At 40.3% G+C, this 18,599-nt stretch overlaps 1 protein-coding gene across 1 annotated transcript; it reads right to left on the reverse strand.

Moving 5' to 3' along the window:
* Nucleotides 1-527: 527 nt before the first annotated feature.
* ube3a (ubiquitin protein ligase E3A) lies at nucleotides 528-11,682 on the reverse strand. The gene is made up of 11 exons (XM_005919707.3): nucleotides 11,379-11,682; nucleotides 9,165-9,211; nucleotides 7,811-8,088; nucleotides 6,524-7,734; nucleotides 6,294-6,438; nucleotides 5,542-5,747; nucleotides 5,242-5,406; nucleotides 3,411-3,566; nucleotides 3,253-3,326; nucleotides 3,013-3,156; nucleotides 528-2,899 (listed from the first exon to the last, which is right to left on the reverse strand). Coding segments are annotated over exons 2-11 (2,502 nt in total). The 5' UTR covers nucleotides 9,167-9,211; nucleotides 11,379-11,682; the 3' UTR covers nucleotides 528-2,778.
* Nucleotides 11,683-18,599: the final 6,917 nt, after the last annotated feature.

Genomic DNA, 18,599 nt, shown 5'->3' on the forward strand with positions numbered 1-18,599 from the left:
ATTGAGAACATGGTTGTTGTTCAATAATAAAATTATTCCTCAAAAATACAACTTGCCTAATAATTCTGCATTCCCTGTATTTGTTTAATGTTTCCCCTCAGAGCTGAATTGCCCTTTAAAAGTCTAACATCTACTTTGACTACTCAAGTGCAGCAGAAAAGCAACTCAGAGGTCAAGTGATAACACATCATCTCTTATTTAACTGCTCAGTTCTTCCATTTCTCACAGATACACATGAATGTGATCTTGCACCACTCTCTCGACTGAACCATTATCACCATGTTTTGTGAAAAGTCTGATTTTAGCTTCATCAGCGATGAAGGAAAACCAGCTCCTCTTTAAGCGAGTACCCCGTTGTGTTCATCAGCTATGTGCTAACTTATTCTGCTGCGTGTTGTCGAGCTGCTAAAATCTGATGGCAGTTATTGAAAGGAGAGGTGATATGCTGTGGCGACCTCTAGAGAGGTTTGAAACCAAATTTTCCAAAAGTAAGAACAAAGAAATGAATCTGTGACTGTGAGACGAGCCGCAGTCATGATCAGGTATTTATTTGAAAAACAGAGTTTCAGCTTAAAGTCTTCCAGTGAGTGTTAATGTTGTTGTTTTTTTAATTCACCTTTATTTAATTTGCATAACAGAAGCTTTACAAAAGAGTTTCACGTTATCTGCACGTTCTGTGTTTGTACCTGAGACATTTGTCAAAATAAAACATGGTGTGACTCTTTTTCTTGTGTAGGCCTTGCACATTTGGCACCTCATGACTGTGCAATCAGTAAGATTAGCAAACAAACCAAAAGAAAGAGGAAGTGAAAGTCTGAACCGACCAGTCAGGAAGCATACTCTGAAACCAAACTGTCAGGTCACAACACAAAACTGTTAGATCGTAACCAGATATAATCACATCTGGATATAACATTTATTTATTTATTTATTTTTTTGGGTAAAGAAAATGTTTAAATATAAGCTTCTCTATGAGGTTGTTTTGACTTCAATAGCAGGAATTAAAAAAGGCTTCAGTTCAGCATATAGTAAATGACAATCATACCCAAAGAGCACCGTTATGCCCAGAGTGTGTGCACCGAATGCTGCTACATTACGACAACTGCAGAAAACACACAAAACAAGTCAAACTAAATGCAAAATATCCTGAATGTGCTCTGTGTAAGTGCACTTTCACAATACAGTTTGATGTTGGCTCAGTAACGAAACACGCGTGAAAAAATTTAAATATTTAAGCGCCTTTCAACTCTGGGAAATCTACAGACTGTAAGTAAAAGATGGACACAACCGCAGCTAAACTAACGTAAAAGTAGGTGTGACAAAAACATTTCAGTTACTGTGGTAAACATTGAAACTAGAATTAAAAAAATACAATATTTTGTTCTTAAAAAAACAAAAATAAAATAAAACCTTTTTTAGTTTTAGTCTTGAGGAGCGTGAGGAGATACTGCTGCATGTGCTTGGTGAGGCTGGGACGTCCATGTGTTTTAATGCCTAATGTGAACTTCTTAAATCTGCACCCGAAAAACAGTCCTACAGACTAAAACGGATAAACGGATAAAAAATGAAACTAAAAACATGCAATAAAAACTAAACTGAGACGAGCAAACCCAGTCTGGAAACCACACTGATTAAAAAACAAAACATCAAAGTGAAATACAAATAAAAATCCATTAAAAATACAAATTGGTAGTAATGCTGAACCACGCTAATGACATCGACTGGTTCATGAGCTCCCGCTGTGAAGCCTCAAACTGAGTGTCACACCATAACTGTTAGATCTCCTGACATTTAGGTTTCAAAATCCAGTTTCTTTCTTTAGTTAGCTAGCTAGTTTTATGTCTAAAGATGTTCTAGTACTGATTTGTACAGATTTATATTTTTTAGGTTTTAAGGAGCACTGGTTTAAACTCTTAAACTGGTGAGGGAGCCCTGTTTTCTTTGGAGTAAAAAGAGCTCAAGCAACAATGACAGATGAGCACAGCTGTGCACGCACTATATTACTCTGGCTGATGTGTTGAAATGATGTGTACCGAATTTATAATTATTCATAGTAAAGGTTGTGCAAAGGATGGGAAACGGGAAAATGGGAGGCCTCGGAGGCCAATATCTCGTCAGTCACAGTAAAGCACAGCCTCCTTCTTAGCTTTAACAGGGGTTACTTGAAAATACTGACTCAGACTGTTAACTCATCGCGTGCACAGACGTCACCGGTGACGGGAGGTTTACAGATGTTCCCTGTGGACGTTCAGCCACCCTATTCCTTGTTCACTACACTCTGACGACCTCTGACAGCTGTTGTGCTTGTTCTTTTCATCACACTTGATAAAAAAAAAAAGCTTACATTCTATTTCATTTAGCCTTATTAAATTATATTTAGCTCTTAATTACAACAATTGACTTTTTACTTATTTCATATTCGCTGCGTTTCGGTTGTATTTTCTTTCTCTGCACTGATCTGTGAACTTTTTACATATATTTTTCCATTGTTCCACCTTTTGAGATAATGACATCTCATTCCACCAGTGGAGTCTCCCCCTGCTGGTCATCAGAAAGAATGCAAGTTTAAGGCACTTGAGCTTCACTTCACCAGGAAATGGCGTCCATCTTTTAAATACAGTCTGTTGGGAAATCTAATGCATATGAAGTGTGAAAGGCCAGCAGTGGACTGCAGTAGTTTGGTTAGGCACAGGGTTATTACAGTATTTTTCTCCACTGCATTTCCCTATCCACTTTCTTAATACTCCCTTTTTTGGCTCTGATAACTTTGCGGCTTCGTCACAGCATCCCAAACCCTTTGGCATAAGTGATGGCCTTGAGAAGTCTCTCTCTCAGCTTTTCCTTGGAGGAGTACTCAGGGAGCAGCAGTGCATTAAAGCAGGTGTGGGAGGTTGGTAGCCTGCAAGAAAAATGGCAGAAGTGGGGAAATCTGAAATCAGCATCCACAGAGAGCTTTGAGTTACGTTTTTTTAAGATATGCTGAGTGTTTCTTAAATCTGGCCAGAGCAGCACCTGTCTGTGTCAGAGCCGTTCTTCGCAATGATCATTTTTAATTTGCCGAGCCCGCCAACAGGCGCCCTGTCTGAGCCCGTCGTGAACTGAAGAAATAATTTTTTTTGGTCTTCCCCAAATGAGTGGACGACTTCCCAGAAATCTCTGCACGTGGATAATTGAATAAAAACATTAAACTGATGAGAAAATGTGCATAAAGTTCAAGTACTTCCAAACATGTTTAGACTTTATCAGACTCACTTGATAACCTGACTGTCTTTGCTGTAGCCGCCGTCATATTCCGTCGTCTTTTCGAGCGCTTCAAAGTCCAGTTTCTGTGTAATGATCGGAGACTGTCATCAATGCAGCACCGAACACAATTAAGATATAAAAATATAAATGGGGATGCGCTCTCTCACCCTGCTTCCACAGATAAGCAGCTCTACTTCTTCTGGTCTAAACAAATATTTCAGCGGGGACTCATTTGTGACCATTAGGAAGCCTTTTTTGAAGGCTTTGAATTGTCTCTCCACACTCTTGTTCAGGATGTAATCAGCATACAGATCCACAAACTCCTAAAAAAGGAAGGAAGTTAAATATATCTGAAGCAGTTTTTCATCATTAACTTTTTATAATCTGTATTTTTAGAGAGCAGACTCTACAGATTGCTCTGTCAAAGAATGGCGGCCGTATTGCATAACATACTGCTTCGTCTTCATCGTGTGTTCCTGTTTCTGTACTTGTGAAATATACATTTCAGTCAAAAGAGGAACAGCAGAAGTGTCAGTTAGGGCTCCCTTATTTGTGTAGCGACACATTTGGTCTAGAATCAGACTTCCATCTTAACATATTATATAGCCACAGAAATGTCTAATTTTTAGGTAAGCTTAAATAAAAATGATGCATGGTTTTAAAGGAACCGGAGATAAATTAAAAGAAGAGACCAAAAATCAGAACAAGATAATAAACCAGTGCCTCCCCTCTGACTGCCTCAGAATTAGGGCTGTGCGATATGACCAAAATCTCATATCCCGATATAAGAATTCTATCGTCTGATAACGATATAAATCACAAAAATGTGACATTTTCTGTAAATTCTGTGAATCTCGGGCAGCTCGACTTGAGGGAAGTGTTTCCAGCTGCGCGTCATGTAGCTGGAGTCGAGTGTTTTAACCGATGCATGAAACTATACATTTTTAGACATAAGTTGTAACGGCCGCCGTTTTCTTTGTGAGTGTTTATTACACAGCGTGCTGCGGGGAAAAGCCTGTTCTAACGTTTGAGTCTAAGGTTTATTTTTTAGCACCTGGCGGCTCTTTTTTACTTCTCATCCGTAAATAATCTGCTCTTTCACGTGATTCAGTTTTTTTTGAAAAGTCTGAACAGGATCTTGAGCTTTATTGTGAAAGGTTTATGTGGAACATAAACAAGCGGACACGCGATGCTGTTACCGTCTTGTTGCTAACCACAACGCATAAAAACAGGCGCTTGTCCGTCTGTAGTGTGGTTATATTAAATATAAGAGAAAGAGAGAACTTTAAAAATTAATATAGCCACTACAAAAAATATTGCCGTAAACGGTTTATTTTGCGACACCACGAAACAAACGATAGCGTAAAATGAAACAATGTTTTTATATCGTCGTCCGATATATATCGTTATATCGAACAGCCCTACTCAGAATCAGCTGATTTTCCATAAAATACTGGTTTGTCTGAAAATTCACCTACTCGCCAAGCGGTAGTGAAAAGTTCGACACAGACGTTCATAACTTTTTGGGGTGTAAGGTGCAATATTTTCCATTTTAAATGAACTCAGAAGTCATATTTTTAATCCAGTGGTTTACGGTATACCACTCAAAACACAAAATCTATTTGTTTGCACTAAAAGTTCTCCTACACGATCCAGAGTTTAATACCCATATTTGGGACACACATACATCTTAGGCCATATATTATGACTATCGTATATTATGATGTCATCATATTGCCTAGCAATCACCTACCAATGGACCAAATGACTCATCCGTGGCCAATAATACACCAATGAAATCAAAATTATATACACAAAACTCTCTCATTATTCATGATAGAGGACATCCCCACCACGTTGACTAGCAACCCCCTAACAACAGACTAAAATCACAGACCAAACAACACAGTAGCATGGGGATTTATTAGTAAACCAAAAAAGGACATATAAGGTGAATTAAGGAGCTGTAGCTGTAACACGGTCCAGCTCACACCTCACCTGTCGGTTCTCCTTAGTAACGGGAATCTGGTCTCCTTGCTCCTTTAAGTCGTGTATTACTGGGTTTCCAAAGAGGTCAGTGTGTGATATCTGGAAGGTCATCATCATGTCTTCTTCCACATTTCCCATATATTCAAGTACTCCCTTCAGACTTTGATAGAGAACCTGGAGCACAAAAAAAAGACAAGACTTTCTTTGCACAGGTGCCTCTGATTTGATTACAGGGATGTATAACATTTTTAAAACTACTGTGAATTGTAGTGATTCACTGTGAATGAGCTTTAGAGGAAGTTACTATACTGGATGTGAGTCTGACAGGTCCAAGTAGGTCCCTTTCTTTCCCATGAGCTTCCTGTAGACAACCATTGGAAAGTGGACGTCCAGGATGCAGTTGTTGTAAATCGCGAGACCGAGGACGATTCCAATAAGAGTGTACTGCGCTTCAGTCTCCAGAGAAGATGAATTAAACCAGAAAAGTTTGGTGTCGTTCTCGTAGGTGAACATTCCTGTTCGGAACATCAGGCACACAGGAAAATGGACATGGAAAAATTAAATGCATGAAGCAGCTCTGCGTAAATGACAGTTCAGAGTAATCCTTATTAATCTTAAATACTTAAATGTTTTATAGGTCAGTTTTCTTTTGATTGGCTGCCCCTTGTAAACTGAAGGTCTGAACAGCAGGTGGGTGGGGTTACTGTGCCTGGGCTTGAAGAAAAATCCTCTAAAAGTTGTACAGGGATTAGACTGGAGATGTCCAAAGAAACCTTTGAAAGATCTTTAGAAAGCCCGGAGAAGTGTTGCTCTTTAAAGACCACTTTAAACGATCTAGCTCCTTGGATTCAAGACTTTTGAACTGCACGGCATTATTTTATTACGTTTCTAGTTCTCATGCTAAGATGATCGTATCCTGACTTCAGCTTGCTGCATAATTAATAAAACATGACACTCATCTCAATCCCCCTGTTCGCCTGTCAAATAAATGTGTTCTTTTGTTCGGATACAAAACAACATTTACATAATGTCCACAGTGCACTTGGGCTTAAAATTCTCACCTATGTCAGGATTGAAGATTTCTTCAAGAACCAACTGAAAGAACTCCTTTGAAACGCCTCCCTCATCTACACCTTGCTCACCCTCAAACTCAACATAGAGCTGTTTCTTCAAGTCGGACGGGTTCTCCATGGAGATCATCTCCAGCTGCAACACAGAGGAGGTTTCACTTTTCAAACTGAACAACACTGATTTCGACATCCTCCAATTACCCTAAGGCAGCGCAACTCACTCTGACGAGAGCGTCGTCGATGATGTGGTCTCTGCGCACTTTGAGCTTGAGGTAGGGGTTGGGCTGCTGCCCCTGGACCATGCTGAAAAGAGCCGTGAGGCGTCGCTCGCTGTACATTCGGATCCTGTTGTCGTAGTACAGCCCTTGGTTCTTGGTGATGACACTGAGGATGAAAGGGCAGGTCTGGAAAGAAAACTTTGTTTCTGCATTGACCTTGAAGAAAGTGAAGTCCTTGTCCATCTCGATGACATCGTTAAGCGATTCGTTAATAAAATCCTCGAAGGGGATGAGAGGCTTTATGCTGTCCATCGGTCGGACGCCCAGTTCTTTCTCCAGGGGATTTATGCGGGGGCCTTTCTTATAGAGCCTTTCCTCGCCAAGCAGCTCGTGCAGCGTCAGCTCGTCTGAGTCAGAGTCTTCCTCGTCCTCCTCGTTGTGCTCTACGTCCACGTCACCTCCCAGAATGCTTGCAAAGAAGACGACCTGTAAACACTGCGTCGCAGCCACCACAGTCTCGTCGTCGTTTACCAGATTTTCGCCGTCGTATTCGTTGCTAACAACTGTAAACGTAATGAGCTGCTGGAAGGTCTCCATCATACGGCGGATGTGCGGGAGATCGTACTTTGACCAGAGCTTCGTCAGCCTGGCAAGTGCGGTCACTGGAAGTTTGCTCATTGCTTTGCAGAACTGTGGTAACGCCACTTCGAGGTACTCTGGGCTGTGAAGGTTACTATTCTCCATGACGATAATGAAGATGTTCAGGTAATCTGGGTTTGTTTCGTATACGTCAAGATATTCCAGGTCAAGTTCAACATTTGGAGTGAGGTAAATGAGAGCATTCACCAGGGCCACCTGCAGCTGGTCGATAGACAGAAGTCTGTCGTAGACTCTCCTCACAGCGCCAATGTCCACTGTAACCTCACAGGCATCAAACACTTCATTCAAAGCCTCACCTGGCAAAGAGGCTGCAGGAGAAGCACCTGTCTTCTCTGAGCTTCTCTCACTCTGTTTCTCATCTTTCTTCATATCTGCCGGTTTAGAAGACTCAAGGTTGTCGGTAGAATTGGATTCATCTTTCCTGAAACTCTTCATCAGGGCTTCTGCATTGGAGAAGACCCTGCCGATGACTCGGACGAGAGCAGAATAATCCCCTTCTTCTTCACAGAAACCCAAGATCGTACAGACTGTGTTCTCTGTGAGGTGATGAACCTCTGCAACAGAACAAACTAATTTAGGGACTGGTTCCAAGTTAGCATCTGCAAGAGTCCAGAGCTAGCCATACAGTACCTGAGAAGTCCTCCTTGGTGAAACCAGGGTCTTTATCGCTCATCTCACTGCCCTCCTGAGTTCTTCCGTCAGCACTGGCCGTGATGGAGGGGTGATAATCACAGAGTTTGGCATTAATCTTAAACAGCTCGAGCGCTTTGGCAGCTGCTGAATTGTTATCCAAAGGTTGAAAATCACAACATGATGCGCAAAACTCATTCGTGCAGTTGCCATTTCCACAGCCTTCAGTTAACTGCCGAAAGTAGCGCTCAATTAGAAGCTTTGCAGTCGCTCTGTTCCTGCGTAGGACATTCAGACAGAAGTCAGACTGATGGTAACAAAACCTTCTAGGGTTAAAAAACAACAACAACTAAAACACAAACAATGAATTTTGGTTCTGTATAAACTGAGTTACAGGCCCTTCAAGTAAATAGGAGTGGGTGAAACTTTGGCAGGTATTAGTGATTTTTTTCCAACACTTTTGAGAGTTCATAAAGTACAGGAGATAACCACGTCAAGTATTCAGAGCAGAAAACTCATTTTAGCTCTGTTTCTTATTGTTTAGACTGATTGCTCTGAAGCATCAGTATGATTTGCTCTTTCATAGTCTGAATAAACTGCAGCACTTTTATGTCTGTGATGTCGAGGAACAGAAATAAGAACAGATTCGTTTTCTGATCAATTCCTATCTCATTTACTGGAGAAGACTTTGAAAAGTAATTGATATTATCATCACTTTCTAGGGTTAGAAAAATAAAAATTAACTTTTTTTCCTGTACAAACTATATTAACCACAAACTGTATATAAAAGATGGACACAGACAACATGGGGTCACACATCCTGTTGCGAAGCCATAGGCTGAGTGCCTTCCACATGATGGATCTAAAAATGAGGGACACTGGTGGCTCACAGGCAAATGACTTATCCATGGCATAGTAAATCATATCCTGCTTTGCTCTGCTTTTTCAATCTAATGGGACAATAATTTAGAAAAAGAGCATCATGTTTTATTCAAGATGACTTAAACTAGTAACTGAACCCAAAAACTCTTCAGGAAAGTGTTTACTGAGCTCGGTTCAGTGAGCAGTGAGCTCATTTTCTCATAGAAGTCACTGCCTCCTACTAGACATTAAAAAGATGTCAGGTTTAAGGCACTTTTCAGATCTGCAAACCATGTTCATCTTTTAGATCCAGTTTATGTATTTAACAGTCAATTTATACATGTTCTTTTTGTGAGAGGCTAAAATATTATCATCTATGAACAGTAAAGAGGGAGTGCAACTGTGACCAAAAACATCAGTCTAATGAATCATATTAGCTTAGTGTATTAGCTTAGCTTGTGCCAGCTGAGGTCCAGATTATAGTCGGTCTTACATTCGGCTGGATTCAGATTCCCCTCTGCAGGCCCGGTGAACAATGCTCTGAAAGTAGAGTTTAAAAGCACTGTGAGATCTTATTTGCAGGTAAAAGCCTTTAAATAAAAGCTTAAAGTCTTAACAACTTAAAGCAACAAGAAAAAATAAATAAATACCATAGTTATTTATTATTATTTCTGCTCCCTTTATGGTTTTAACTCACGGTTTTATTTGTTTTAGTTTGTCATTATCAATATAATGTGCTGGAGCCTCTACTTTACTCCACTGTTGTGTTTCTAGCTGGAATAAAATCTTTTATATAAATAAAGTTTTGCTCTTTTAAAGCAACACAATCTAAGGCAAGATCTACAGATCTAAGGCAACTGATAATGCACAAGTTAGCAGGTTTATCAAGCTCAAATAAAGGCTTCATCATCATCATCATCATCATTAGCGCCCATCCATTTAGCCCAGCCATCAATGTTCAGTCTTGCAGCTGCAACCCTGGTGATGTAAATGAAAGTATTCTATTCTATTATTCTATATTAAAGGTGCAGTGTGTAAAATCTCACCACTCAATGTCAGAGTTTTGCAGTTTTTCTGAGCATGGCATGATCTGACCATGGTATGAACTCGCTGGGAAAATTGTGGCATTGTGTTAACACACGCCTAAATGCGTCAGAGCAGCAAACTGCCAAACATGGTGCTCACGTTTACTGATCATCAATTAATCAGTGCATTTGATTAGCAACTCTTGGCTTCTACTGCTCCTCTTAATTCATATGGAAACAGGCCAACAGAGCCCCGTGAAAACTTTCTTTTTCACATGACCATACTTCTAAGAGTATAAGATTCTTTCCTTTGTATATGAATATAAATATAATGTATACTCTCTCTTCTTCTTCCTTCGGTTGGACCTTTAAAAAGTCACCACAGCTATACACGACAGCAGGTGTCACTAAACCTTCTTTTTCACTTCTGCTTCTATTCTTTTGCCACAAATCACCTCGGAAACCTTGGGTGGTTGACCCCAGTTATTTAAACTCATCTACCTTCTAAATCTCTACTCCTTTCCACCTGTCTCCCTCTCATTCACATACATATTCTTATTTCATTCTGGCTTTTTTTCCCTCTTCTCTCGTGAGTATACCTCCACCTGCTCCCTACGCTTACCATGGATCACAATGTCATCTGCAAACATCACAGTCCACAGAGATGCCTGCTTGCATCATCTGTCAGCCTGTCCATCAAGGACAAGGTTCCTTGAACTAAAAACATTCAAATATAACAGAAACTATTTTTTTGTACAAGTGGCTGGTTGATGAAATTTTCTTCTTCCTGCATCTTTTTCATTCACCTTCATGTAAATGTGGATGTTGCTATGATTATATACATGCAAACTCAAAGTTTTTCTTAGTTAGTTCAGTTGCTTTGTTTTATTTATTTTTTTGCATTAAACTCAATCCTTTATGGGGTTTTAATATTTTATATATATATCTATATATATATCTATATATCTATATATATATCTATATATCATATTATCTACTATATCTATATATATATCTATATATCTATATATATATATATATATTATATATATATATATATATATATATAATAAATATATCATACACACACATAGATACATACACACACACACACACCTATATATACACATGCATATATAGATTTATGTGTGTATACATATATATACATACACACATATATATGTGTATATATGTGTATATATGTGTGTGTGTGTGTGTGTATATATGTATATATTTGTGTATATATTTGTGTATATACATATATGTGTGTATATACACATATACATACACACACGTATATACATACATACATACATACATCTATATCTATATCTAAATATATCTATATCTAAATATATATATACATACATACACTATTGATCTACTTATAAACTTGTCTATTTTCCTCAATTAATTTAATATATTTAAGCTCTGTAATGTCTAATGTTTTGGCTGCTGTATGACAGGAAGTATACAACTTATAAATATATAAATAACATTGCACAACATAAAAAATTAAATAATATTTTCTAAATTATCAGCGTTACTGGTAATTAGTCTGTGACTCTGCTTTCAAACAGCTGTCAGCGTTTCAGTTTAACAGACTCTAAATCGTCTCGTTTCAGAGTAAAAAACGTGCAGTGAGCGGTGAATCGAGTGTCGTGTCCTGTCTCAGCACCGACCTGTGATTTGAAGTCCTGTCTGTCAGTGACAGTGCAAAAAAAAATAATCTCTTCAGTCACTCGGACCGCGGTCACACTCACGTCACAAAATAATAGACTTTACAGGGATATTAATGTTCGTTAATAAGGCCGATGGAAGCTGACAACACGCAGAGCTCCAAATGATTTTAGTTTGTTGAGTCACAGCGAATTTATTTCCTCTAACAGCCTGTAAACAACGGCGCCATATACGGTCTTCTTCTCCGCCTGGTTTCCTCCACACAGCGCAGGCGCAATGCTGCCCCCTACTGTTCCCCGTGCTGCTAAACTCTTTAATTTAACTGGCTGCAGCTACAGCCACATCATCCAGGATCAGCAAGCAGAGTGAAAACAGCAGAAACAAGTTTCCTGTGGGTAAAAGATTCACTAATTCAATAATTTAATATGTAAAGAATATTCCTCAGTCATTAAGGATAATCATAAAAACACAACAATAATAATAATAATAATAATAATAATAATAATAATAATAATAATAATAATAATAATAATATAATAGTGATGATACTACTACTACTTTTAATAATAATGATGATATTACCACTACTACTACTACTAATAATAATAATACAATGTTCTCTCCCCTTCTTTTTCTTCTTTCTTAACATTCACGTATCTGATATCAGTGTCTGTTTGATGAAGAACATTCAAGGAAGATCACCATATATAGGAAAAGATGTCAAGATTTAAAATTTACTGGGGGAAAAAAAAGGAAAATTAGGTGTGGACTGGTCCTCCACAATGGGTCACTTTAGTCAGAAAATTCTGGTAAATAATCAGAAGCTGTCTGCTTGTGAGGTAAAATATGACATTTCTCATGGATTTGAATGGGTTGAATTCAAATATGACAGTTAAAATTGGTGATTAACTACAGTTTCCATGATATTTACTGAAGGCTGCTTAATATGATGATATTTCGCTTCTGTGTCCTGTCTCAACGACTACCGTCCTGTTGCACTTACACCCACCATCATGAAGTGCTTCGAGCGGCTCGTCATGAGACACATCAAGACCCTGCTGCCCCCCTCACTGGACCCACTGCAATTTGCATACCGCCATAACCGCTCAACGGACGACGCCATCTCCACTGCACTCCATCTTGCCCTGACACACTTGGACAAGAAGGACTCACACGTCCGAATGCTGTACATAGATTTCAGCTCAGCATTCAACACGGTCATCCCCCAACAACTGATCGGAAAGCTGAGCCTGTTGGGCCTGAACACCTCCCTCTGCAACTGGATCCTGGACTTTCTGACCGGAAGGCCTCAGTCAGTACGGATTGGGAACTGCACCTCCAGCACCACCACATTGAGCACTGGGGCCCCACAAGGCTGTGTGCTCAGTCCTCTGCTGTTCACACTGCTGACTCATGACTGTGTAGCAACACACAGTTCAAATCACATCATTAATTTCGCTGATGACACGACCGTGGTGGGTCTCATTAGCAAGAACGACGAGTCAGCGTACAGGGAGGAAGTGCAGAGACTAACGGACTGGTGTAAAGACAACAACCTGTCTCTGAATGTTGACAAGACAAAAGAGATGGTTGTTGACTTTAGGAGGACACGAGGCGACCACTCACCGCTGAGCATCAACGGCTCCTCTGTGGAGATCGTCGACAGCACCAAATTCCTGGGCGTCCACCTGGAGAAGGACCTCGGCTGGTCCTACAACACCAGCTCCCTGCACAAGAAAGCCCAACAGCGTCTCTTCTTTCTGAGAAGACTGAGAAAGGCCCGGCTTCCACCACCGATCCTGACCACCTTCTATAGAGGAACTATCGAGAGCATCCTGAGCGGCTGCATCACTGTCTGGTTTGGGAACTGTGCCATATCGGACCGCAAGACCCTACAGCGGATAGTGGGAACAGCAGAGAAGATCATCGGGGTCTCTCTCCCCTCTATTGAGGACATCTACACCACACGCTGCATTCGCAAAGCCACCAGCATTGTGGCTGATCGGACACACCCCTTTCACACACTCTTCACACTCCTGCCATCTGGAAAAAGGTACCGAAGCATTCGGGCACACACATCCAGACTGTGCAACAGCTTTTTTCCACAAGCCACCCGTCTCCTCAGGAAAAAGGGACTGACTGATAAACACGCACGCACACACAAAAACATTATCACTCAGGTTAACTCAACTACCTGAAAACATTGAGTCTGGACTGACTAATCAACACAAGCGCAAACACACTGACCTACACCACCAAACCATCGTATACACCAACCTGTAAATGCTCTTTTGCACAATATTATTACTGGACTTTTTGCACTAACTTCTGTACTTCCTAATTTTTGCTGCTACACTAAGGAATGTTTACTGTTCCTCCACTACCTCAACTCATCATCACAAAACCTTATTATTATGTTACGTTGTGTTTTTCTATCATTCTGTCACTTTGCTGCTCTTGTTTGCACATTTGCACGTGCACTTTGTTGTCTGCTGTCTGATAACAAAACAAAAAAAAAGGTCTTCCTTAGATAGTTAGATAGTTAGTTGGTTTTTTTTGTTAATTTATGTTGTAATTTATGTTAGGTCAGTCTGTCTTGTCTCTGCTAGCCAACGAACTAGGCCTCTTAGTTAGCTAGTTTAGTGTTTTCTGTTAATTTATGTTGTAAATTTATGTTGCATGTAGCACCTTGGTTCCTGGAGGAACGTTGTTTCGCCTCACTGTGTACTGTTAAACTGTATATGGTTGAAGTGACAATAAAGCCAACTTGACTTGACTTGACTTTCTTCATTATGTACCAGAAGAACTCTACATAGAGAACACTTGATATAACAATATATAGTATAGCAGGATTGTTTAGAGCCTGGCCATGTTGTGTCCAGTTGCCCAAAATATTACAGCACGAAGATCTGTTGGTTTACACTCAACTCAGCAACAATACTTATTTAAATTATTTAACATGAAGATCATGCATTAGTGTGCTTCCAGTATGCATAATCTTTTCTCCAGCTTGTCCTCAGCATACATTGGGCTGACTTTAAGGTGTCTATTCTGTAGGTTTTTTTTGGTCTGCAACCTTGCAGTCCATTCCTTGTGATTGTCTTCTTTGAGACTTCAATTCCAGACTTGGCTAAATCACTTGTTAGTGACCTGGCTGTTGATTCTTCAGACACATCTTTCATTGGTTTCTTTTCAGTCTTTGAAATCTTTTCTTTTCCCACCTCTGACAGGCTTGTTCTTTACTGTGTGACTCACAAAACCTCGCTGAAGTTTTTATACTGTGAGTAAGTTTTTATTTGATTTTGAAAGCTTTGAGCATTAAAAAGTTAAATAATATAATTACATGGCAGTGGTTTGCTTTTTGGGTAGTTTTTGGAGGAGAAATAATTCTGTTATGGTGCACAAAAAGAAATAATTTATGCTTTCTAAAGAAAACCGGTGTTTTTAGAAATTCTATGTTGAAAATCCCTCACTCGAGTATAATCATGGGAATGGTTTTACTCGACTGAAGAGACGGAACAGAATATATAGCACGAGTCTGAATACTCTCAGAGCTGATGTGGGCCAGCACACACTGCCATCTCGTTCATAACCTCTAAATCATATTCAGCCACCATAAATCAAAGCTGACACGCAGAGCAGGTACAGTCAAAACTGCCTTGTAAATTATGCATTATCTAATCCATGTGCATTGCTCTCATGGCGCAGAGGTGATGTTTGTTATTCTGTCAGTGTTCAAACCTGATATACAGTTTTCTTTGTGTGACATTTGGTTTGTGTGCCTATCAATCCCCTGTGTCACACTGCACAGCAAGAGGCCTTCATCTCCTAAAAGTGGAGGTCAGAATACAGCAAATATTAGCTCGGCAGGAGAGACGTAACAGAATTACATTCTTACATTCATCAGCCTTCAAGCTACATTTCAAATTACATCTGTGCTAAAATGAGCTCTGAGCGATTACACTCCAAATAAACATGCCGTCAAGGACACTTAAAACAGCAGATCGTTCCATGCTTGTGTCTTTCTTTGCACCAGGGTCTTTTCTAGGACTGTACATCATGGCCGCAGTAACCCGCATGAACACTGGGAGTCACTGTGAGCACACAAAGCACCTCATAGACACCAGTGCGTTTCCAGGTTATACTTCTTCATTTCAATCACCAAAACTGGAGCTCTTTAGATGAGTGTTAGCCGATGGCACACAGCAAAGCCGTATTATTACTCAGATAACTACATTTAAAAAAAGAGGTAGAGGTCCTCTTCAATGAGTCAAAGCAGTGGAGATGAGGCACCAGTATACCTGTCAATCAAGGTGACCACACCCCTAACTCCAGTATGGATATGGGTTAGTTATAATGGGGGAAATGTGTTTGCTGTAGACATGTTTATTTCTGCTCTTCCAAAAAGCAAAATCTTAATGCTGAAGCTTTAAAGTTTTGGGACTTTATGTCTTTAAGCTAAATCAGAAGAACTGCTTTAAAATACCCAACCAGACCTACTTTCAAACAGGTCGCATGTGTGCAGGAAACTTCTTATTATGGCCCCTCATGATTTCTGTCTCTCTCTTTGAAACTATGTTTGGATTTGAATGAACTCTCTCAATCTAAAGAAACTGTTGTATTATGCAAAAGTTGAGGAGTATGCAGTATGGAGAAGTACTTTAACCGCAGTGGCAGGTCCCATAACCAGGAAATGATGGGTGTGGTCAAATAGTGAGTTTTGTTTTGGACGGTTCAGCGACCCAGAAGTAGCCATAATCAGAGCTGTTTGAACTCTCAAGATATGCAGGAAAGACGATTTACAGCCTTCTTTATTCCCTGCTTTAGCAGAGTAGACACTGGAGCATCCTTTATGAAAGAGGCGATAATACTGTCCCGCAACACATAGATTCAAACCCTCAGTGAGAGGCTACGCTAAACTGAAAAAGCTGAGCTCTGAATATTACTTTCCTTTTATAAAAAAGGTTCTTATCTCTTATGTGAATAAAATAGGTTTATACACTGTTAAAAAAAATTAAAGGAATACTTTTTAGTCAGAGTATCGAGAGCGTGGGAAAGCAGGAGACATGTAAACAGAAAAGCAGATGAGTGATTACAGATCTTCCCTTATTGAACTTACGCATTAGCTTCACTAGTTCCCAGAACTTAAAGTTATGCAAACTCGTTGCCTCATAAAAACTAAGTAAAGTTTAGGAGCACGTATGCAAGCACGTGGGGGTCATACAAACTACCTGAATATCATTTTGAAGCACACATCATGGCACAGGGAGGCAGACCAAGGGAAGAGAAAGGATGGGGGGGGGGGGGACAGAGTTGGCAGGATTCACCAACCCCAACTTAACGACCGCCACACCACTGTCAATCTCCACCCCACTCAGCCCATCAAAGTAAGAGGAGAGCCCCTAGGCACCTATAACATCACTGCGCACCTTCTATTGTATTGCTAGCCTTCAGATCTTCAAGTGGCCTGTTACTCTGTGATCAGCTGCACCATCCTGCAGGTTCCTTGGTCTGTTCGGTCTTTATTATCTTGACACAAAAATAAAACATGAGACATCAGCTGAATATAACTCAGTAAGACGAGGGAAAAATACTTTGTTTGCAAGAATTCTGCAGTATTAATAGTATCTGTGGGAAAATGCTCTGTGGGCTGCAGGGATTTGGGGTTTTTTTTTTGGTTGTTTGTTTTGGGGATTTTTAAATGACCACTGACAAAAACTGGCAGTAAGGCCGAAACTGTGTCCAGATCATTTAATTAATACACCCACAGGAACTGAGCAACTGATTGATTTAGAAAAAAAAAGTTACTGAGATTTAAGTAAAATTTACAATCTAAGACTTTTACTTGTTACAGAATATTTAACAGATTATTATTCTCTCTGCTCTCTACTGTGTGTCAGAAGGAGCTTTTAACTGCTCTTTAACTCTTCCAGTTATCTCATAATCGCTGAAACAAGAACAAAAGCAGAAACACGGCAATGAAGTTCAAACTAAAAAAAAAAGTCTTTGTGTTTTTAGCCTCTGCGATGCAGACTGGGAGTGAGACTGCAGGGTGGTCCAGAGTTCCAGAGAAGATGCTGCAGACTGCATGCAGAACAGGACGTAGGATGGAGAGGATCGTTTTATATCACGGGTATTAAGCAATTCCTGGAAATGTGCCAGACAGCCGGCAGAGACAGGGGTCACCGAGGCGATCACGACGGAGGTGATGTCTCGTGCGATCGGGACACATGTACCTTAGAGACATCCTCAGAGCTGGCTCATAACACGGGCTCATCAGCGCAGGGGATTTTCAACACTTCAGCAAATGTCGACATTATCACAACACGCTCAGGCAAACGGGCCGCTGAACTGCTCATGAGGCAAAAACAACAAAATATGCTTACATAAAGGTTTCTGCTTCACACTTCACGGCACAAAGATCCTCTGTTTTAGAGATGCCCCCAATCAGTCGGAGTGACGAGTTTGGTCTTTATACCAACTAAGCATCTGGTCACTTTCTGAAATAGTTTTTCAACTTTATGTGTAAAACAAAAAGCATTTCCAATACATGTATTCATAATACTTCTTCATAGTCCATTTTCCTAAATTTGTCCTGTTTTGTAAATAAGAAAATTAATAATAATGGATTGGATTTATATAGCGCTTTTCAAGGCACCCAAAGCGCTTTACAATACCACTATTCATTCACTCTCACATTCATACACTGGTGGAGGCAGCTACAGTTGTAGCCACAGCTGCCCTGGGGCAGACTGACAGAAGCGAGGCTGCCATATCGCGCCATCGGCCCCTCTGGCCATCACCAGTAGGCAAGTAGGGTAAAGTGTCTTGCCCAAGGACACAACGACCAGGACAGAGAGCCCAGGGGTCGAACCGGCGACCTTCCGGTTACAGATGCGATTCCCAACCCCCTGAGCCACGGTCGCCCCGTGTTTTAAATGACCAAGAAACATTAGTGTCTGCTATAAGGCACATTTTTAGGTCAGTGGGGGTTTTCCTAGCTATAGGTGAACATTTTCAAACTGTAGCACTGTTGCCTCACACCAAGAAGGTCCTGGGTTTGATTCTAGCACCTGGCCGGGGCCTCTGTGTGGCGTTCAGACTTCCTCCCACACTTCAAGACGTGCAGTCAGTGGGGTTAGGTTAATCAGTGATTCTAAATTGGCCGTAGGTGTGAATGTGAGTATGACGGTTGTCCGTCTCTGTTTTAGCCTTGAGAACGA

This window comes from Haplochromis burtoni, unplaced genomic scaffold, assembly GCF_018398535.1.
Source record: "Haplochromis burtoni strain Fernald_Lab_line unplaced genomic scaffold, NCSU_Asbu1 Contig_13, whole genome shotgun sequence".
In the NCBI taxonomy this organism is placed as follows: Eukaryota; Metazoa; Chordata; class Actinopteri; order Cichliformes; family Cichlidae; genus Haplochromis; species Haplochromis burtoni.